Source organism: Gorilla gorilla, chromosome 18 (assembly GCF_029281585.2).
Source record: "Gorilla gorilla gorilla isolate KB3781 chromosome 18, NHGRI_mGorGor1-v2.1_pri, whole genome shotgun sequence".
In the NCBI taxonomy this organism is placed as follows: Eukaryota; Metazoa; Chordata; class Mammalia; order Primates; family Hominidae; genus Gorilla; species Gorilla gorilla.
In genome coordinates, this window is record NC_073242.2 from 34,750,797 (window position 1) to 34,773,770 (window position 22,974).

The 22,974-nt window shown below is 46.2% G+C and overlaps 1 protein-coding gene across 14 annotated transcripts in view; it reads right to left on the bottom strand.

Annotated features, from left to right (window-relative positions):
• SNX29 (sorting nexin 29) overlaps positions 1 to 22,974 on the bottom strand; it is a 630,208-nt gene that overhangs the window by 164,549 nt on the left and 442,685 nt on the right. For all 14 annotated transcript variants that reach the window (XM_063699638.1, XM_063699637.1, XM_055365873.2 and 11 more), the window contains 2 exons: positions 10,381 to 10,436; positions 5,376 to 5,457 (listed from right to left, as the gene is read on the bottom strand). In XM_063699638.1, coding sequence (XP_063555708.1) covers positions 5,376 to 5,457; positions 10,381 to 10,436 — 138 coding nt within the window. The remainder of the gene's footprint in view (positions 1 to 5,375; positions 5,458 to 10,380; positions 10,437 to 22,974) is intronic.

Genomic DNA, 22,974 nt, shown 5'->3' on the forward strand with positions numbered 1-22,974 from the left:
TAGTGGGGGCTCTGTGACTGCACATAGCAGGGGAATTACCTTAATTTCTTTGGCATGTAGGATGACATTTTATTTCCTTTGAGAAATTTTGCTCTTGTACCCCAGGCTGGAGTGCAATGGCGCAATCTTGGCTCACTGCAACCTCCGCCTCCCAGGTTCAAGTGAGTCTCCTGCCTCAGCCTCTCGAGTGGCTGGGATTACAGCGTGTGCCACCATGCCCAGCTGGGCATACAAAAATACAATAATTTTTGTATTTTCAGTAGAGACGGGGTTTCACCATGTTGACCAGGCTGGTCTTGAACTCCTGACCTCAGGTGATCCACCCGCCCTGGCTTCCCAAAGTGCTGGGATTACAGGCATTGGCCACCGCACCTGGCCGGAGGACTTTTTCAAGCAGCCACCCCGAGGCAGGTTCTGGGACCCTGACATTGCTCAAACAAGATGTCCTGAGATACTGGACGGCCACAGAAGTTATTGTGGACCAGCAACTGCTCTGACAACTTTCCAAAGCAAGCCATCTCAGCCTGGCTCTTGGATGTGGAGGGCTTACTGGATGATGTGTGCACCACAGTGGACCCAGAGAGGTCCTATGGAAAAGTCCTGGCTTGGCTGCAGGCCTGCCCTTAGCCTACCATCTCAGGGGTGTAGGTGGCTGCCCATGCAGGTGAGATCTTCGCTGAGCTGGGCCTTGCCTTTTGGAATGAGGGTGACTGTCCCAGCTGCTTCTAGTTTTGTTTTTGTTTTGTTTTTTTTTTTTTGAGAAGGGTCCTGCTCTGCCACCCAGGCCGGAGTGACAGTGGCATTATAACAGCTCACTGCAATCTCAAACTCCTGGGCTCAGGCAATCCTCCTGCCTCAGCCTCCCCAGTAGCTGGGACTATAAGTATGCACCACCATGCCCAGTTAATTTTTACATTCTTTTGAGAGGCAGGGTCTCACTGTGTTGCGTAGGGTGAAATACAGGGGCTATTCACAGATGCAAGCATAGCTCCCTGCAGGCTCAAACTCCTGGGCTCAAGTAATTCTCCTATCTCAGCCTCTGGAGTTGCTGGGACTACAGGCGCATGCCATCATGCACAGCTGCTTTTAGGATTTTTAAAGAGCTTGATTCAGCCCTCCTTCAGTAACACAGAATCTCTAAAGACCGGGACCTTGTCAGAGACTGCTTTGGGGGCTGAAAAACATGTCAGTAAATGAGATGCTTCTCTTTGCCTTTCATTCTTCACCTATAAAATGGGGTAAGAGTTTCTTACCCCACAGGATGGCTACAAGGATTGAATGAGCTATTACACAACACACAAACCAGTGAGAGGTGGCTACTAATTATTATACTGGTATTTGTTAATCACAGTCTATCTGTTCCTTTATAGTGCTACCCAAATATCAATCATTCATAGAGCATCATGCTAAACTTTGGACTGTTTTCACGATTGTTTATTTAGTAGCTTTCTTTAAGCTGACTCATTTCCTTTTTACCTAAAATATATTTTAAAGGGGGACTGTACATCACCATGGTAAATGGAAAAATAGAATTCTGTGTCATAACTAGGAGGCAAATGTAAAAATGAATACAGGAAAAAAAAAACCCAATCTAATTAACCTTAAGCTTGTCACCTGCCAAAGGCATTGACCCCAGCCTTGCTGTTTTTCCTAAGAAGAAAGATCAGAGGGACATGAGAGGTAAGAGAGTGACACAGAGACTTTCTCTTCCAAGGAGGTGGAAGCCATGAAGGGCTGAAAAAGGGGGGGCCCTTCTCCCTGCAGGATGTGGCCTTTCATGGCCAGTGTGGTCCTTCTAAAACCTGACTTGGCACATACAACACCGTCTTGCCATCCCACACGCTAGGAGAGCTTGTTCCAAGGCAGCCGCCCTGCAGACCTCTGTGTGCAGGGTAAATGTTCCAGATCTGTGCTGTCCAGAACAGGAGCCACCAGCCATGTGTGGCTGCTCAGCATGTGAAATGTGGTGCAACTGAGGAGCCGAATCTTTTTCTTTATTTTTGAGACAGAGTCTCGCTCTGTCGCCCAGGCTTGAGTGTAGTGGCATGATCTCAGCTCACTGCAACCTCCGCCTCCCAGGTTCAAGCGATTGTCCTGTCTCAGCCTCCCAAGTAGCTGGGATTACAGGCATGCAGCAGCAACGGTCAGCTAATTTTTGTATTTTTAGTAGAGATGGGGTTTCACCATGTTGGCCAGGATGGTCTTGAACTCCTGACCTCAAGTGATCCGCCCATCTCGGCCTCCCAAAGTGCTGGGATTATAGGCGTGAGCCATTTTAATTGATATAAATCTCATTTTAATTAATATAAATCTCAAGAGCCACACATGGCTAGGAGCTCTGGTACAGACAGCGCAGCTCCAGTACCAGGGAGCACCGCTCTCCTGAGAAAGCTACATGTCTTGGCTCTCCAATCGAATTTATGTTCACTTTGGGGTTATGCCCTTGGTTTCCTTCAAGGGAAATCTTACAAAACCAGGCAGTGGCTGTCACGGGAATGTAGATGGGGATTGTCTACTCTATCCTTTTTTACTGTTTAATCTCAAATCCTGTGTGGAAATTTCTTTTACAGCTTCTTTTAAAGAATTAACACATTTTCTTATCATTAGCAACAGAATTATCCAAATAACCACATTTCCCTTTCACAATGGCTGCCAGGAAGCCCACAGGAAATTCATAAATCAATGAGTGCAACTGTGTAGAATCTCATGACACATATATATGCTTTCCGCTTTTTCCTTTTAAACTCTTAGTTTACATTTTCACTGACCCTGATGTGTTTTTTTTAACCTCTCTTTTATCATTCTTTTTTAGACGTTTCTCTAGAAATTATTTCAAATCTTTTGTGGAATTAAATAGCATACTTTTTTTTTTTTTGAGGCAGAGTCTCATTCTTGTCACCCAGTCTGGAGTGCAATGGCGCGATCTCGGCTCACTACAATCTCTGCCTCCTGGGTTCAAGCAGTTCTCCTGCCTCAGCCTCCCAAGTAGCTGGGATTACAGGCGCCCACCACCACGCCCGGCTAATTTGTGTTTTTAGTAGAGATGGGGTTTCACTATGTTGGCCAGGCTGGTCTCAAACTACTGATCTCAGGTGATCCACCTGCCTCAGCCTCCCAAAGTGCTGGGATTACAGACGTGAGCCACCATGCTTGGCCAGCATACTTTTTTAATTCTAAAATAAGTACTCTTCAACAGTACCAGTATTTTAAATGAGTCACCTTCTATGCAATATCGTTTATATAAAGTAAAAACATGGCAATAAAGGATTTCTAAAATGCTTCCAAACACATGCTCTGATTTTGCTCTGCAGGCACCAATCAGAAGCATCATTTGCTAAAGAGAGAAAAATAATTGCATGCAAGAGACACCACTTCACACACCCCAGCATCAGGAAGGCTGCAGAAGGCCAAAGGCGTGGAGTGAAATTGCTCCCAGCGATGCAGAGCAGCCAGGCCTGAGGCTGGCTGGAAGCAGGGCTGCGCCCATAAGAGCTTCACACAGTGAAGGACGGGGAGAGAGTGGCTTCACTGCCACGGTGGCCACTGTGGAAACAATCTCCCAGGCAACGGCATATTTGCTAAGGTCCGTCTCATTTCATAGCTGACTTTCAGGAACTAAAAATTGCCAAGTTGCTTCATGGGGTGAGCAGGGGGAAAAGTCAAAACTGAAAGGTCAAGGAAACCTCTCAAGTGATAACATGTTTTAATTTTGCTCTAAAATAGAGCTGTCTGCTGTACTTTTTTCATCCTCCAGGCTGCACCTTCCAGCTCTCTGATGACCACAACGCAGAACTTGAAGTGTCAAATAAGAAAGTTGGGTTTGGCGGGGACAAAAGGAGAAACAAAGAGAAGAGGATTTTTGAAAATCCACAATATCTAATTCTCCCTTTAAACCGGAGCTGGGAACAACATGAACACTCAAGATTCTCCTATGACTGTTGCCCAGCTGAACGTGTCAAACTAAAACAAACTTCTCATGCCAAAGTCTAGCTCATCTGTCCCTAAGATTTCCAGTAAGATGTGCATATTATGCTTAGACCCGAGACAAAGCACAGTGGTCATTTGGGAAGATGAGAAATGAATAGAGTGTCTACTGCAGGCCAGCTATTTCTAATCTCAAAACAGTTTTACAAGATAGATTACTGTCTCCATTTTACAGCTGAAGAAACTAAGACTCATCTAAGGTCACAGGATTTAAACCAGGGATTCCGCTTTCAAGTTCAGTGTCCTTTCTTCAACACCCCACTCTGGGGAAAAATATCTTAATAGCCAAGAAAATTTCTTCAATAAGTCAATTTCTCACTAAGAAAAATGGCAACAAAATCCAAGGGTTTGCAGAGAGCTCATGGGGAATAAAACAAAACCTAATGACAATTATTTTAGCACAAGCAGACAGGAGAAGCAGGAAGCAGCTGGGGCTCAGCACTGAGAACAAAGCAGTCCCAGAACAAGGGCACACAAAAATCTGGAAATCAGAGTCCGTGGTAAGAGAGAGGAGGAGAAGGAAGACAGACATGCAGTTGTGGGCAGGGCTAAAAGAGGCTTCAGAAAATCAGAGAGGAGATGGAGAACTGGAGTCCCCTTGATTGGGTAAAATCACCTCCTAAGCAGACACACATTTCGCTGCCCCAGACACTCAATGCCCACCTGGGTGTGGCTATCCCTACCCCAAGGAAGCAGAGGCGATGTCTACAGGTCTCGCTTGTCAAGCATCTGTTGCCCCTTCTTTTGGAAAGAATTCTCTGGCTCTCATTTGGGGAATCTCCTTTCCCCACTCTCAGACATGTGGTCAGGTGAGGTAAACGCCCACCCTGGGGACAGTGGTGGTCACATGAGCTGAATCAGGCCATTCACAGAGTCCGTCACCCAACCCCAAGGTGTAGGAAGAGGCTCAAGATCCAGGACACACCAGTGAGACCCGCCCATCCAGGCTGAGAACCTGGCGCTGCTGGGGTCATCCTGTCAACCCACAGACAGCTGGCCTGAGAGGGTCACCAAGCAGTAGACACAGGATATGGCAGGAGGTTCCTGATGGCAGGTCCAGCCATGCCCAAGGCCCGACCTACCACTGGACTTTTCAGATGCAAAACAAGCCAACACACATCTCCGTTTCTGCTCATGCAGTCTGAGCTGAGATTCCACAGCAGCCCCACTAAGAGCCTGACTGGCACGAAGAGGCCCACCGTATCCCCCTGCCCAACTGAAAGCCACAGACTTCTTCGGCAAGGCCTCTGGGCAGTTAAGATGTGGGTGTCTGGAAGGCCATAGCCTCCTAATCACAGCGCCCCACCACCAAGAGGCAAAAAGCACCACAGCATGACAAATGGGCGTCTTTCCACCCAGCTGTGATGTCCACCTGAAAACCAGGCACTCACCTGATACACGTGGAATGCATTTGCTGCTTTGCCCCGGAGAAACACTGAGGGGATCCAGACATTGATCAGCGCCCGGTTTGATCTAACCAAAAGAAAGAGAGAGAGACCAACATTAGACATTTTAACTTACAAAAAAATAAAAAATAAAAACAAGGAAAGGAGACAATTTTCTCCTCCAAGAGGTATTATGCACAAGCAATTTATGACAACTTACATCACACCTGATGGCAAGCTAAAGGACAAGTTTAAGTCATCACTCAGTCTGTCTCTCTCTACACACACACACACACACACACACACACACACACACACACACACACACACACACAATCTGTACTCTGGAACGTGAAAGAGCTCCCTTCAGTTCTTATGGAGTGATCTGGCCCATAATGTATCTGAACCTCAATCTCCACATCTGAAAATGAAGATAATAACCGGAAGCCCCAAGGACGCGATCACAGGAGGTCACACACGGCAATGCCCAGCGTTTCTGGAGCACCCAGCAGTCACGCTGCCTCCTCACTGAGCTGACTTTAGACCCTGACCCTGAGCCCATTCTAAGATCAGACTCCATAAACGAGCTCAGGAGACCAACACTCATGGCAACAAGGGTGACAGCTGTTTAGGATGGGAGGAGGGAGGGACCAGAGAAAATGACAAGTTAGAAAACCAGGCTGATGGGTACAAATACCTCTCTTTCAACTTTTCCAAAAACACTGTGTATATGGGTCCAATACACCAAGGTTTAAATTCAAATGCAAAATAATTTACTGAGCACCTACCATGCACAGCTCCATGCTTTTACCTATGGTAAAATCATTTATTTCTCACCTCACGTGGGCTAGGTGAGGCATGTTTAACAGATATTTTGGTTATGTGATTGTTTTGTCTTATGTGATGACTTTAAACTTAACTTGTAAGTCACTGTCACATTTGTACCTGGCTGGATCCAAATTACACAGAGCTCGTAAGCTGACTGTCCCTGAAACTTCAAGATCAATTGTAATAATTATCAAAACGGTGCTGCACCATTCTGGAAGGGCTGTAAGGTCCCGGCCTTCGCCTCTAATTAGAGCTGTTCCAGGGCTCAATGCTTTCTCCTGAGCTCTCCTTCTCTCTCAAGAGCAGCTCATAAAAACTCGCCAGCCTTCTGGGCTTGGAACACAGTGTGAGACACCAGTGATGGAAGATTCCACGACTCAATGTTCTCACAACCTCTAGAGTAAAGACCATTTCATTTTCACAATGAAAATAACCCTTCAGGTAATGGGTCTCTCCTGAAATAGCATTTCTTCTCATCTCTGAGCAGAGGAGCTGACCTCCTTTGAGGGGTAAATTAAACCCCATTGATCACTTCCCCAGGGCTCAATGCAATTTGTACATTGCAATTCTGAGCCATCAAAACTGGTTTGTGTATCTAATCACTTTCCTCTTGGAAAGGTCCCTGAAATTATATTAGTGCCTAGAACATTCTCCTTTCATTTCTGTGTCAGGCTACAAGGCAGAAATATAACTAGCACTCTGGTTTTTATTAACTTTTCTGGATTGGTGAGGACTGGACAACCTCCCAGGGTTAGAGCGAGGTTACCCCAGCCTGGGTTAAATGGTTCTCTCTTTCAGTGCATTGACCACACTGTATCAGAAATTGATTGTTTAAGTGACCCATCTCCCTCCTAGATGTTAGTTCATTTGTTCATCCTTTTGTTCCTTCACTCACTCATTAAACAAGTTTTATTGAGAAGCTACTACTCTGGGTACTGGAGATAGAGCAATAAAAGAAGCAGACAGCCCTTTCTTCTGGAGCATTCAGTTTTAACATGGGAGAGAGACAAATCTCCATAAAATTTACTCTGTTGTGGGCTGGGTGCAGGGGCTCACACCTGTAATCCCAGCACTTCGGGAGGCTGAGGCAGGTGGATCATCTGAGGTCAGGAGTTCGAGACCAGCCTGGCCAAGATGGTGAAACCCTGTCTCTACTAAAAATACAAAAATTAGCTGCGCATGGTGGCACGCGCCTGTAGTCCCAGCTACTTGGGAGGCTGAGGCAGGAGAATCACTTGAACCCAGAGGCGGAAGTTGCAGTGAGCCAAGGTCACACCACTGCACTCCAGCCTGGGCAACAGAGTGAGACTCCATCTCAAAAAAAAAAAAAAAAAAATTTAACTCTATTGTGGTCAAGGAAGATACTTTGGATGATTTCAATTTTAAAAAATTTATTGAGACTGGTTTTGTGGCCTAACATACAGTCTTTCCTGGAAAGTTACAGGCACTTGAGAAGAATGTGCATTCTGCTGTTAAATCTAATTGGTTTCTCATGTTGTTCAAATCTTCTAACCCCTTACTGATCTTCTGTCTAGTTATCCTATCCATTATTAAAAGTGGGGTACTGAGGCCGGGGGCTGTGGCTCACGCCTGTAATCTCAACACTTTGGGAGGCCGAGGTAGGCGGATCACGAGGTCAGGAGATCGAGACCATCCTGGCTAACACGGTGAAACCCTGTCTCTACTAAAAAATACAAACAAAAAAATCATAGCCGGGTGTGGTGGCAGGCACCTGTAATCCCAGCTACTCGGGAGGCTGAAGCAGGAGAATGGCATGAACCCAGGAGGCGGAGCTTGCAGTGAGCAGAGATAGTGCCACTGCACTCCAGCCTGGGTGACAGAGCGAGACTCCATCTCTAAATAAATAAATAAATAAATGAAAGTGAGGTACTGAAGTCAAGTCTTATTGTAGAGCTGTTTGTTTCTCCTTTCATTTCTGTTGATTTTTTACATCATATGTTCTGAAGCTTTGTTGTCAGGTGTATATATGCCAATAGTTGTTACAGATAAATTATTTACTATTATTGTAAGTGCCACAAAGGAATACTGGATCTAAGGAGAGTGACTTCCAGGGCCTGCTTTGGTCTGGGACACCAAGAAGGCTTCTTTGAAGAAGCAATGTTTCGGCCAGGCTTTAAGGGATATTTAGAGTTAGCCAAGATGAGGATGAGAAAGGTGCTTCAGGCAGGGGAATAAGCATTTGTGAAGAGCACTGAGTCTAGACCAGCACTGCCTGGGTTTGAATCCCGGCTCAATTTCATCATCCGTGAGGAGACACCCATCTCTGAAGGTTGTTGTAGGGACTGAGTGAGTTAGAACAGTGTCCAGCACAGAGGTGATGCTGTGTACAAGTGGTTTAAGTGGGTAAAATAATAATCCTAAAGGGAGAAGACCAAGTGGGTTAGAGGAGCAGAACTGCCAGGATGGCTGGTGCAGGGAGAGGAGTGGGAAAGGCAGGGAACGAAGCCAGAGTGAGTGAGGGCCTTCTTCATAAGCTCCACAAAGGATTTCGGTCTCCATGCTGAGAGGGGAATGGTGCCACTGCTGCCTCTGGCTTTAGTGTAGATGAGTAAACTGGTTGGGGGAGGTTCCAAATCTCTGGGGAGAGACAACGTGGCCTGGATCAGGCAGAGACCACTTGAGGGCAGGGACCATGGCTAATTCATCCTCTCTATTAGGGACCTGCCCAGACACCGGCCTGCAGCAGGACATGGGTGAATTCTTGCTTTAATAATGAGTGCTTCCAGCCTTGTGTCTGGGACTCCCCTCTGTGGCTCTCTCCTGTCTTCCCAGTTTCTTCCCACAGCTGCCCTCCACCAGACTCTGCCATTCCAGGAGCCTCTTCATGCCGTGCTCCCCCTGCCCACAAGCCCATAGCAGGCAAATTCACCTTTGATTTTCATCCTTCACCTCTCACCCACCTCAGCCTCTCCACCCTATCAGCCTAACAGCCACTGCCACCCCCGACCCCAGCAGCTGCCCCAACATGAGTAGCCCCGTGATGCCCTCATGCCTTTCATAATCTCACTCATCGCCACCACAAGCTCTGCAAGGTTCGCATCAGGACCTTCGCCTCACAAATTAGGAAAGTGAGGCCCAGTGAGGTCAAATGGCTGGACTGATGCCTGAGATTTCAATGCAGGCCAGCCTGGCTCTGAAGAGATGCTCTTTCCAAGGCCCAGCCCTGCCTGCTCTAGAAGGGACTTTTCCCGGGCTTTTCTTCCCAACGGGTGCTGAACCTTAAACTCGCCAGAGATGAATGAGAGAGGAGACAACTTATCCCATTTCCTTTACCAGCCTAAGGGATCTATTTGTCCAAAGCCCAAGAAATCCTGAACAAAAATCGGCTGGGCATGGTGGCTCCCAACTGTAATCCTAGCACTTTGGGAGGCCGAGGTGGGTGGATCACCTGAGGTCAGGAGTTCGAGACCAGCCTGGTCAACAGGATGAAACCCCATCTCTAGTAAAAAATACAAAAATTAGCCAGGCGTGGTGGTGTGTGCCTGTAATCCCAGCTACTTGGAAGGCTGAGGCAGGAGAATCACTTAAACCCGGTAGGCGGAGGGTGCAATGAGCCGAGATCGTGCCACTGCACTCCAGCCTGGGCGACAGAGATTCTATCTCAAAAAAAAAAGTCTGATGATCAACTAATCTCTCCCTATGGGTGGCTCAGCAGAGGCGCCAAACAGAATCGAACCCAATCAAAAATCCGACCAAGGCATGGACTACTTTAACCCAGGGGCCACACAGATCATAAAATGAGTGAAGTCGGTCACTTCCAGGCAACAGCAAAGAGCGGGAACTGTGGTCAATTGGACGGCACATGCCCTGTGCAAAGGGGATAGCTTTTACTCAGCTCCAGCAGACTGTGGCCTCACAGGGACAAGCGTCTCATTTTTAAAGAAAATAAAGGAAATTTGTATTTTTATGTGATAGCTTCCAACTTCTAAATGTCAGCCAAAAAAAAAAAATGTTTTTAAATACCCAAGGGTGAGAAAAAACACATCTGAGGGCCAGACTGAGGCTGCAGGAGAGCGACTCCTACCAGCTCTACAAGAACCACATCAACCTTGTGTGGGTCTCAACAGTGATTTCTGTTTCCCCCTGTGGTCTTCTGGGACAGAAGCCAACAACAGAGTCCAGTTTCTAAAGGACCCCTTGTGAGCACAGGCTGTGGACTTACATTTCAAAATCCGACAAACTCTGGTCTTCAGACGTTTGACTCAAATCTCCAGGCACCTAACATCAGGAGAAGGGGGAGAGGGGAGAAAAAAGGCATAATGGTTACCATGGTTTGCATAATCACAGAAGAATTCTGCCTCTCAGAGATCCCTGAACATTTCCTGTTCAGAATGAAGTGAAAAAGCAGTCACTGGAAAACGGTAAGAGATTGTGTGGAGGGATGGTTGGAGAGGATGTTGCAGCAATAAAAATATGCCACCATGAGGGATCTCAATTATCTTTACGGGCAAGGGACTGTTAATCCTATTGAGATAATCACAGGCATGTAAGAGCATGTAATTTTGGAGCGATAAAGGCCTAATTAGGATCTGAGATGCAAGTTATCAGATGTGCAATGGAAAAAATATCCATTGTTACCATGATGAACATCACACACACAGACACACCCAGTAGGTAAACACAAAAGGCCAATGTCATCCCCACAAGGGCTCCATCCTTTCCCCTCATAATGTACGAGCAATTTGAGGCAGCAGAATATGGCTTCTCCTCCTGACTCAGAAGGGCCACATGAGATGATGACTAGGGGAGAGAAACTAAACTGTGTGGCATGGTGGACCCCACCACCAGTACCGCTTAGGGGTCCTGACCCCACACTGTGGAGGTGGGGGTGAGGGCAAGCAAGCATTCAAAGGTGCACATGACCCCCAGTAAGCTACCTACCCTCAGCTCCCTGTCAGATAGGAAACTGATTCTCACAGCTGTCACAAGGATTGCAATTATTATGTAAAGCAGACAACAAAATGCCCAGTAGTGGTAGATGTTCAATAAATGTTGATATTTTTCTCATACCCAGGGAATGAGCTTCTTTTTTTGATCTGCTAGAAACTAAATTGGCTAGAATCTTAAGAAGGACGATCAAGACTATGAGAAAACAAGTGGAACAGAGAAGGGTGAGGGGTAGTGAAGTGAAAAAAGAGAACACTGAATTTACACCTTTTACCTCTCAGGGTTTCCACACTACCCACAATCCCCAGCAAGCTTCACAGTGAACTTGAGGACAGGTATCATTCTCCCCACTTTACAGATGAGGAAACCGAGGCTCAGGGAGGCTGTAAAACTTGTCCAAGGTCACACATCTAGGAAATGGATCTGTCCAACTTCAAAGCTTTTCTGCTATAAACCCTCAGCAAACAGGAAAAGTCAGCTAAAAGGTGAAAAAAGAAAGATTGAAGTAGTCTTGAAGGCTTCAAGAAGAAATGAAGAAACTTGAAGGTTAGGACACATTAGAAGGCTCTCCTTAAATCAACAGTGGAGGCTGGGTGAAGCGGCTCATGCCTGTAACTCCAGCACTTTGGGAGGCCAAGGTGGGCGGATTGCTTGAGCCCAGGAGTTCAAGACCAGCCTGGGCAACACAGCAAGACCTTGTCTCTCCTAAAAATAATGCAAAAAAACATTAGCCAGGCATGGTGGCACAAGCCTGTAGTCCCACCTACTCCAGAGGCTGACGTGGGAGCATCACTTGAGTCCTGGAGTTCAAGGCTGCAGTGACCTAACCTGGGTGACAGAGCATGACCCTGTTTCAAAAAAATAAAAAAAGTTAAGAGAATTTGTATTTTCTATTTTGAACTTTTTTGTACTTTCTACAATGAAGACGTATTAACTTCATAACCATAAGCAGATACATTATATATCAATTTAAGTGTGTATCATATTACTAAGTAATCAAATACCCTTTCCACCTCATCCCACTCCATGCATTTCACTCAAATCCAGAGAGCAAGGTGGCAGAGATGGTGCCTTCCTAACAGTTACGCATCATGGATGGAAAAGGGCAAAGAAAGGATTCTAAGGCCACGCCCCATTCTAGACAACACCCATTCTCCTCTTTTCATCCATGTGGAGGATGCCAGCACCTTCTCTGGCAGACACTGTAGGGCAGCTCTTGGCCACTCCTCTTCTCCGGGTTTCCCACTCAGCACTGAGGCTGGGAAAGGCTCTTCTGGGCATGCTATGGGGATCAAGTGAGCAGACCAGAGGGGGACTCACAAGCCATCAGGACACCAGCTCCACTGCTACACACAATCGCCACCGCCTTTAGATGCAGCCTCATTTCCAACTGGAAGTGAACAGTTTGCACCCAGGAACCTCAATCACAAGAACATCTGGCTGTATCTACCCCACAGAGCACAGGCAGAAGGCAACCAAAAGGACCAAGGTGAAAGACAAGGCAGATTTTTTAAGGACAGACATTACAATTATCGAAAACAAAGGGCTTCTTCAAAAATGACTAATTCTGGAACAAGGTATTTTTTGGGTAGGTAAGTTTCCCCTGAGGGGTGGGGATTTTCAGGGAACATTTTGAACAGGGGATATGCGTACCCAGGAGTTGTTCAATCCTTCTGACTTAGAGGCTTTTCTTCTAATTACATGGCATTATTAGGATCAGTAAACCCGGAGATTTTGTGTGTCTACATGAGTACCAGGGAGGCTGCTTCGAAAAAGAATTTGGGAACTTTCTAATCTTCATTAGGAACATAACTTGATAACAAGGCCAGGCACTGTAGCAAATGCATGATGATAATTAAAGGCCGAGCTTACTCAACATCAAATTTTGTCTTTTCTTGCTGTCTTTCAAGACTGGAGCCAGATATTAGCTAGACTTGACAGCAGCCCTTTAGAGAGCTGATTCTATTTTATATTCTGGCAATAAAGAGTGTGGAGCAGAGATTATTTTGTAAGAAAAATCAACTTTCTACTGATACTGGCCACAAACATCCCCTGTTTGTCTGAAGTCTGGGGAATCTTGGAGAACACATCCCTGGGATGCAGATTTCTCTGTAGTTTACCCTCAATATGGGGCACAAACCAGCCATCAGCAACATGGCTATCTCTATTCGCCTCTCCCTGACCCTGCAGAGAAGGCAGCTCACACTCTGCCTGTGGTCTGGGCACTCACGTGGCAGTCTTCAGGTGCAAGGAAAGGCAAAGCCCGTTACTAGAGCAACAGAGCAGCCAGGATTCCTTAATCATGCTGGAGCAAACACCCTCAGTGCTGTACACACAAGGATGTGAAATGGTAGATGAGACCAACGGGGAATCCACTTCTGGGCTGCATCAGCAAAGAAGTTTCCATCATCTCCTCTGACTCAGGATTTCCTGGGTTGTTTGGGGGAGGTGGGGAGCAGGGACAGAACACAGACAACAGGTCTCTTCTCCCTAGTCATGAAACTCTGACCCCAGTGCCAGCATGGAACTCTGACACAGGCCCACCCTGCCACTTTGACTGGCAAGTCCTCAAACCTGGGAAGACACTAGAGGTTCTGCCAAAAAGAATGAAAAGTAGCCACTATGTCCTGAATAAATGTTTATTTAAATAAAAAGGAAAGACAGAAGAGGGAGAGAAAAAGAAAATCAGCCAATTTGCCAAAGCCATAGAAAAAAAATTACACCTCCTCCCACTGTGGTAAAAAAACTACCACACCCCCAGGTAAGGGGGTGGGTAAAGATGAACAGGGAACCCTTCTGTCATTGCAGCTACCCTCACTTCTAGTCCTGAGGGGTGTGCAAGCATGACACCACCACCACCCAGTATCATCAAAGGCTGCCCACTCCACAAAGCTCTTCCACAGAGGGTGGGCAGAGGAGTGCTTCCGATTTCATGGGCAAGGACAAGAGAGATTACTGTGAATAAACACAGAGGAAGTAAAGATATCAGGAGCCCAAACCAAATCTCTTAGTCTACTCAGCAGCCTCTCACTCAGCCTCAGTGCCTTCAGGTGCTCAGGCTTTCTCCAGGTGGAGAAGCCACATGAGGTATTCTGATCAATAATCCCATCTGAAGTCCCAGTGGACAGCCAGCACCAACTGCCAGATAAATGAGAGCACTATCTTGGATGTCCAGCTCAGTCAAGCCCTGGTCGACACCACATGACGTAGAAGAACCACCCAGCTGAGCCCAGTCGGCCCACAGCATCATGAGAGATAAAAAAATAGCCAAGTTTTTTTTAAAAGCCATTAAGTTTTGGGGTGGTTTCACATACAGAGACATATAATCCATAAAAGTAACTTGCCCAAGGTCCTTCAGCTAGTAAGTAGCATAGGTGGAATTCAAACACAGGTGGTCTGGCTCCAGAGCCTGCTCTTCTAACTGCTAAGCTATACTGCCTCCCACTACAAAGTATCCGTTCTTCGCATCTTGCCTCTGGGATGCCCAGAAGATCAAGTAACCCAAATTCATACTCAAGAGCCTTAGCTGGTAAACGGACCTCTGATGGGTGAAGAAAATCTGAAAGGACTCAATAGCTCCAGAGTAGACATATACAGATGCACAACTGGGTCTAAAACCTTGAGCCTCCTTAAAGCTTGGGGGTTTTCTGATTTTATTTTGCTGTTGCTGCTGCAGGATGACTTAGGAGGCTTTGCCCCTACGAAGTCCCAGGTCCTTTTCCATGTCTGGGAACACAGGTCAGCCTCCAGACTCTGAGCCAAGTACATAAGCTCTTAGGAACAGATAGAAATGCACATGTTTTGAGTTCTAATCCTGGGCTTCCTCTGATGATGTGAGAAGTCACTTGGCTTCCATAAACCTTGGTTTCTTCCTTGCCTCCCTCATGACAACCAGCCTCTGATTGCCCTATTGAAAAAATCAACAAAGGTAAAGGGAGAGGCCAGCATGTGCTGAACAATTACTATGTGCCAAGGACTTCATGGTCTCACAGTTAATCTTCAAACAATCTGCGAAGCAAGTATTATTGTAAGCTACTGCTCCCTTCTCCTCTTCCTCAGCCTCTCTGTAAGGTTAGCTCTTCTCACCTAAGACTCAGCCAAAATATGAATTCCTAGGAGGCACCTTCCCAGACCACCAGAACTAAACAGTGTCTCCACTGTAACCCTCTACGGTTCACATTCTTCAGCTTGTAATGACTCCACGCTGGTTATCTGTGGATTGGAACCCTCCTTGTGAGCTCAGAGAGCTCTATATGTGCTTACCACACCCACCCGTTCACCATGACACACTGCAGCCTGGCCAAGAACCCAGCACATGTAGGCACCGAACTAACACACTGAATGAATGAATGAATGAGTGAATGCATGAATGAATGAATGAATGTATGCATGCATGAACGAATGAATCATAAGATATGCTATGTTTCCACCCTGAAATGCCAACAGATTTTTAGATTGCTTTGTAGCAAATTCAAAATCTTGATGCATGGGAAGGATAAGTTAGTTTGGAGACAAAAAAAGAACCAAAGAAAGAGAATCTTATTTCTTTCCTCTAATTACCAGGTTCTCAGATTCACTGCTCCAAAGAAAAGCAACAAGGAAGATCCTATGGAGGCAGCAAACCTTTGTTCCAATCATGAAATGGCAGCCATAATTTGTTTTCCAGAGTCAGTTTCTCACTCATCCCTATTTTCAAATAGCCTGCCCTTATGCAATTAGCTCTCCCTTTTTACTGCCAAAAAATGACAACTGTTTTCCATCCCACCAATGCACTTGCTTTCTCATCTCATCTTTTAATAAGGAACAGAATGTGAAATGGCATGGTTCTGTCTCTCAGCTTGGTTGGTCAAACCAAGCAACAGGCTCAGGCCTGATGATCTGATCATAAAGTCAGCCTGGGCTATCCATGCCTTCAGGACAAAGCTCCCCAGTTCTGGAGCACTTTCAGGGTTCTCTGTTAGTTTTTTCATTTGCTTTACAAACATACCACTAGAGGCATCATATCTCTGTGGCTTTTGTTGTTGTTGTTTTTGTTCTCTGTGGTTTTTAAAAACAGCTGAGGTCAAGGATTCTTTGCTAGGAGTAAAAACTTGGCAAATAAGAGCTTTAAAGAGTTTTTATTTTATCCTCTGGGCAGCCCTGAAACCTCACACAAACATAGACTATCACACTTCTGTGAATTAGTTTTTGACACATTTGTTTTTCCCAAAAGATAACAAGGGTGTAGAGGACAATATTCTCAGAGTCCAACGTGGCAGGCAGGCACATCTGATCGCTCAGTGAATGTTCCCACTGGATGGATAGACAGGCAGATGTAAAAATGGACAGATGGACGGATGAATGGCTGGAGCAGGGAAAGGGTGGGAGGCAAAGGGCATGGGGAAATGATCGAACTTACTACTTCACTAAGAATGGACATCTACTTTCTTTCCAAGAAATAAAGAGTGATGGACAACATAAGCACAGAGACAAGGATACAAAGACATTTGTTGCAACACCACTTAGGGTAATAAAAGCCTGGAAACAAGGAATGAAATGGTTATATAAAACACAGCACACTCATAGCCAGGCTGCACAGCTATGAAAAGAACAGCAGGCATCTCCTCTAAAGAGGAGGAGATCTCTAAGATATAATGTCAAATGACAAAAGCTAGACACAAAACAAAGTGTCAGGTGAGCTACTATCCTCTTGAAGTATTAGCGTGTTGGGAGACACACGTGTCTATATGCATGAACCATTTCTATAAAGACATGTAAGAACGTGCTAGCCATGGGTGCCTTTGAGGGAAGGCACTGAGAAGCAAGCGTCAGAGGAGAGAGGAGGATTTATTCCTATCTGTAAAACTTTACACCTTGTAGATTTTTACCATGTACATGACTTGTTAACCTTTCAAAAAATCAACGTAACAGTCACGCAATTTTAAATCGAAAGAAAGAAACTATCATGTCTATGGTGGAAAGAAAATCAGAACAGTGAATACCTCAGGGAGAGTGGAGTGGGAAACACCAGCAAATGGCATGAAGGGACATTCTGGGGCGATGGTAATGTTCTATGTGCATACTGAAGTATTTTGGAAGAAACATATACCGACATCTGCAATTTACTATGAAATGCATCCCAAAAAAGATAAAATGATGGACAGATGAATGAATGAATGGAAGGATGGATGCACGCATAGATGGATGGATAAAAAAACAGATGATAAAGTACAGTAAAATGTTAATGGTAGACTCTAAGTGGTAGGTATACATGTGTTCACTGTAAAATTCTTTCATATAATTGCTTTTAAAATTTCAAGCAAAATGCTGGAAAGTTTTTGTTCCACCATGCTGGAAGAATGACTGAATTATCTTCCTACTCTCTGTACAGAAAATGATGTAACAGTACTGTCTTCTGAACAGGCTATCAGAGTATGCAGCTTAAAAATGTAGGAGAAAAGGGATCAGAGAAGAGTACCTGATGGTTAATTAATTAACCTATGATGTTTGTCTGGATTCTGTGGTATTTGTGGTATGTATCAGCTCTTTAACAATGATAATTTGTAAGGCTGGGCATGGTGGCTTATGCTTGTAATCCCAGTAACTCAGGAGGCCAAGGCAGGAGGATCGCTTGGGCCCAGGAGTCTAAGGCCAGTCTGGGCAACACAGGGAGACCCCATCTCAACAGAATATTTAAAAAGTAGCTGGGTGTGGTGGCATGCTCCTATAGTCCCAACTACTCATAAGGCTGAAGTGGAAGGATTGCCTGATCCCAGGAGGCAGAGGCTGCAGTGAGACCTGATTGCGCCACTGCACCCCAGCCATGGTGACAGAGTGAGACCCCATCTCGAAACAATAAATAAAGACAATTTGTTGCGATTTATTTCCTCATTCTAAATAAGTGATTTTTTTTTTTTTTTTTTTTTTTTAAAGACTGAACAAGACTTGAGTCAGCTGGGCCTGAGCTCTGACTCAGCTGCGTGGCCGAGAATAAGCCACTCCACTTCTCCGGGTCTTATTTCCCTCCTGGAAAATGGGGACAACAGAAGCTGCCCTGGTGGGGTTGTTAGGAAGCTCCAATAGGATCCTGCAAGAACCATCCCAGCCCAGCACCTGGCAGAGAAACATTCTGGGCTCTGTGGAAAACCCGCTGAGGGCATGGCAGTTTCGGGGTTTGGCAGCCCTCACCCAGAATGAGGGGCTGACTGCTCCATTCCACAAATGCACGCCAATTATGCATACGTTTATTCCACAGATTTGCACTACATTCCACTCAGTAGTCAGACTCTCTGCAGGTGACAGGGGGAGAGGAAGCCCCGGGGCTCGCAGAGCATACAATCCACCAGGAGAGACAGTCTCCACACAGCAGTCAGCACAATTCATTAGACAGTTAAGGCTGTGAAAAGTCCACGGAGGACAGGGATGGATGAGGCATCTGGGAGGAGCCTGAAGCATGAGGGAGATGAGCATGGCTTTGGTCTGTGCTCCGATGGGGGAAACCTATGAGGGATTTAAGCAAGAGAGAGGCTGGTCCAGCTCACAATTCAGTCACTCTGGCGGCAGAACAGAGATGGGAGGCAAGAGGCAAACTGCCAGGAGGCTGTGCGTGCACGCATATACATATATATACACACACACACACACACACACACACACCCCTCAATTGCACGCACGGGGTAACATGCCAAACTCTCTGCCATCCTCTTTATATCAACAGACTTTTAAGGATCACCTATAAGAAAAGCACAAATCAACAACTGCCTAGAATTCCTCCAGGCTGAAGCTACCAATATAGAACTATTCTTAAGTTATGAATTTTCAACCAATTGGTGAAACACTCAGACCTACTGCAATGAGTGGAAAGTATTCAACTAACCCAAACTCGCTCCTGCTTCAGATGAGGGTAACAAGGTTTGAAGAGTCAATGAGCAGCCTTACAGTGGCTGGGTCCCTGGGCTGCAGGCTTCTCCTGCTCTGCCCTACATCTGTGGTTGTTTTTAGCCTCTCCTCCCAGGTCCCAGGGTTTCCAGGAGATGTTTCAAGGCTCAGTGGCCAGAGCCCTCCCTGTGTTCTCCTATGAGGGTAGGTTCTACCTTGACCCATTCCCCCTACTGAGTTGCTAAGGAAGAGTTCTTCTTAAAGGGTTACACAAACATGATTTTTTTTTTAAGTTTAGAAAACAGGGAACAAATGTTCTTGTATTAATCTGTTCTCACACTGCTAATAAAGGTAATTATAAAGGAAAGAGGTTTAATGGACTCACAGTTCCACATGGCCAGGGAGGCCTCACAACCATGGCGGAAGGCAAGGAGGAGTAAGTCACATCTTACATGGTGGCAGGCAGGAGAATGAGAGCCAAGCGAAAGGGGAAACTCCTTATAAAACCCTCAGATCTCATGAGACTTAATCACTACCATGAGAACAGTATGGGAGGAAACCGCCCCCGTGATTCGATTATTTCCCACCAGGTCCCTTCCACAACATGTGGGAATGGTGGGGGCTACAATTCAAGATGAAATTTGGGTGGGGACACAGCCAATCCATATCAGTTCTCATGCACTATTTCATCCTTAACTCCAATTTAACAGCCAGGGAAACTGAGGCACAGGTCAACCAGATGATGCCAAAGAAAGGCAGCTGTCCAAAACCGAGAATCTTAACTGGCTCGCGCTAGTGTTACAGTAACATGGGGAGTGGATGTAGGATTTCCTAAGATACGCTACAATCCCAAGGAAAACTATGATGTAAAAATTGGCCTGGGACCACTGAGCAGCATTTAATAGCACTGAGAGATATCAAGGATGTTTAAGCGGCAGGTCTGAGGAGCTCACCCTTGCAGGGGGGAGCAGATTTAGATACACCTGGGTTGATCCGCTAGTGACATCAGCCTGTAAGAACAACCAAAGGCACCTGCCTTTCCTGTTACCTTAAATGTCCTCTTGCAAACAGAATATCCCTTACCAACACTACATGCAAGTGTGTTACAGGCAGAACCCTCCAGGGCAAGGACTCTCATTCATTTTTGCATTTCCAGCACCTAAACCCAGTACCTCTCCATACTCTACATCAGGGGTCAGCAAACTATGGCTCCTGGGCCAAATCCAGCCCGTTTTTGTAAACGAAGTTTTATGGGAACACAGTCCCACTCAGCCAGTTATGTATCATCTATGACCGCTTTCAGGCTCCATCAGCAAAGTGGAGTAACAGTGAGAGAGACAGCGTGACCCGCACAGTCATGTACTATCTGGGCATTTACAGAAAATGTTTGCCAATTCCTAACTGATAGCTGGAAAGATGCAGAAAAATCATTTGCAATTTCAGGGAAATCTCATTTGTCTAGGTAGGGAGGAATAAATCTTTGATCTCCATAGCTTTATAAAATGTCAAGGGCTTGAGAATCAAATGAGGCCCCTGGCTCCAGGTAGAGAAGGAATGTCAAGACATTAAAGAGTCAGACATTTATTTGTACCCAACTCATGTAATTCTTTGAGTAACCTGTTTCCCATATTCTACAGAGGCTCAGAGAAGCTAAGTGACATGCCCACAGACACAGCAAGAATTCAAAGCCAGCTTTGGCTGAATCCCAACTTGTGCTCCTTCTATAACACCTGCTGTCTCCCCCAGAAGAAACATGGGTGCGGAAAAAGAATCCGGGCTCATCTCCTCCGAAAGAAGGAAGCCCTAAAGCTCGGCACCTGCAAAAGGCGGTGCCTCGAAAGGGAAGAGAAGATGCTCTGGCAATCCGAGCATGCGTATGACTGGGCCATTTGCTGTTAACCACACGCATGGAGTGTATTTTTAACATTATAAGCACAGTGATGAAATCTGTGGATGAAGAGGTTCTCTGTTTGCTGCTAATTTGCAGATAAAAGCAAAATAACTCTGGAATGTTTCCTCCAGGGTTCTTCCTTAGAGTTTAACTTCCACCAGTCACAAGAAAGAATGCCACATCCCGGAGGCTGCTTCAGACATGGAGGCATGGAGGTAGGGGAAGAATGTTCTCATGAAGCTCTTCACTGATTAGTTTTGGCTACCAAGGTCTCCCGGAAAAGACCTTAAGGGTCTTAAGGTCAGATGGCTTAAGGTCAAGTAGACTCGAGCCTCAACACTTATTAACAGAAAATCTTGAGCCTCAGTTTCCTCATCTGTAAAACAGAGCCAGTACTCACCCACCACGACGCCCGCGACATCCTATTTGTAAAATGCCCAGCATCCTGCTGGCTGCACAATAATTAATAAGCACTCAACAAAACGGCCTTTCTCACCTTCCCACCCCAGCCCCTCCCTTTCACATCCCTGCACTAAAAAGATAACAAATGGCAAGGGGAGTGTAGCCAGCTTTGACCTGAGCCATCGTCCCCTCAGCTCAGCTTGGATGGGAACCAGTTCTCCACTTTTGAGACGCCAACGATTCTCCTCATCGCTCTCCCAAGGCTCAAGTGCTATCCCAAGTAGACCGGTAGACTGCAGCCCTGGGAAGAATGGGGCACCGGAGCAAGCTGTAGCCTTCTCTCTCGGCCTCTGCTAGGACCATTCGGTTGTGTGATGAGTAACAAGGAGGACTGCTGCAGTCCTGCTTCCCTCCCAATCAGTGCAGAAGCAGCAGGAATGGAACCGCTAACTCGGTGTCTATGGATCAGTAATGGGAATCTAGGTGTGGCTCTCTCTTTTTTTTTTTTTAAATGAGACTGAGTCTCACTCTGTTGCCCAGGCTGGAATACAGTGGCACAATCTCGGCTCACTGCAGCCTCTGCCTCCCAGGTTCAAGTGATTCTCCTGCCTTGGCCTCCAGAGTAGCTGGGATGATAGGCATATGCCACCATGCCAAGCTAATTTTTGTATTTTTAGTACAGATGAGGTTTTCACCATGTTGGCCAGGCTGGTCTTGAATTCCTCACCTCAAGTGATCCACCCACCTTGGCCTCCCAAAGTGCTGGGATTACAGGCGTGAGTCACCACGCCCGGCCTAGGTGTGACTCTCTCTTATTTGTTCTCCCCTCTCTTCTGGAAAAGAAGGCCTTTTTTTGTTTAATTTTTCACCCTTCAACTCTTTTCTTATTAACAGTGAGCAGGCATAGGCACTTTGAACTGTTCGGGAAAGATTCATCTCACATTAAAAAATGCATCCATGGGTTTTCCATTCCCTGCAGTTGCATGTTTATTTTTTATTATTTTCTTTTTTAGCAGACTCCTTCTCTGGAATGGCATCTTACCAAGAACCCTGCTATTGGCAACAGTGTCACACTTGCTATCTGGGACAGTGTTCTGGTTGGCCAGTGGACTGAGAACAGGTGGGCAGAGCAGTGAAGAGCATGGAGGGAGAAGCAGCCACCCAGTTCACATTGCGAATTGCCTCCTCCTAGCTCTGTGAGCAGGGCAAGTGACTCCACCTCTCTGCCCTTCGCTTCCTCCTCCATGGAATGAATATGGTAATTCCATCTCCCTCAGAGGTTTGTTGTAACGACTCAATGAGATAATCTGCATAAAGTACTAAGAAGAGCGCCTGAACCACCAGGGCTCTCGGCAAGTGTGACCTTGGCTATCATTATCTGGAAGCCGCACCAGCACAGGAGGCCCCAGGAAGAGTCTTTCACTGGCTTAAGGGTTGATGAGAATGACCTTGGTCTTGGATCCGGGAGTTCAGAAATGGATCTGGATCAGGAGGTGCTGGCTCAGAGAGCCTGAGGGTGAGGAAAGAAAATGTTTTGCTGCCCTGGAGTCTCCGTGTGCAGCCAGTCTAAGACCAGAACTCTGCAGTGACAGGGACACCTGGCCAGCTGAGGCCACCCCTGCCTGGGGACAAGGCCATGCATATTGAGCTGGGTTCGCAGACATCATCTTCTGCTCCCAGGAGATGTGATGTGTCCCTCAGTCCTCACCCCCACCACTG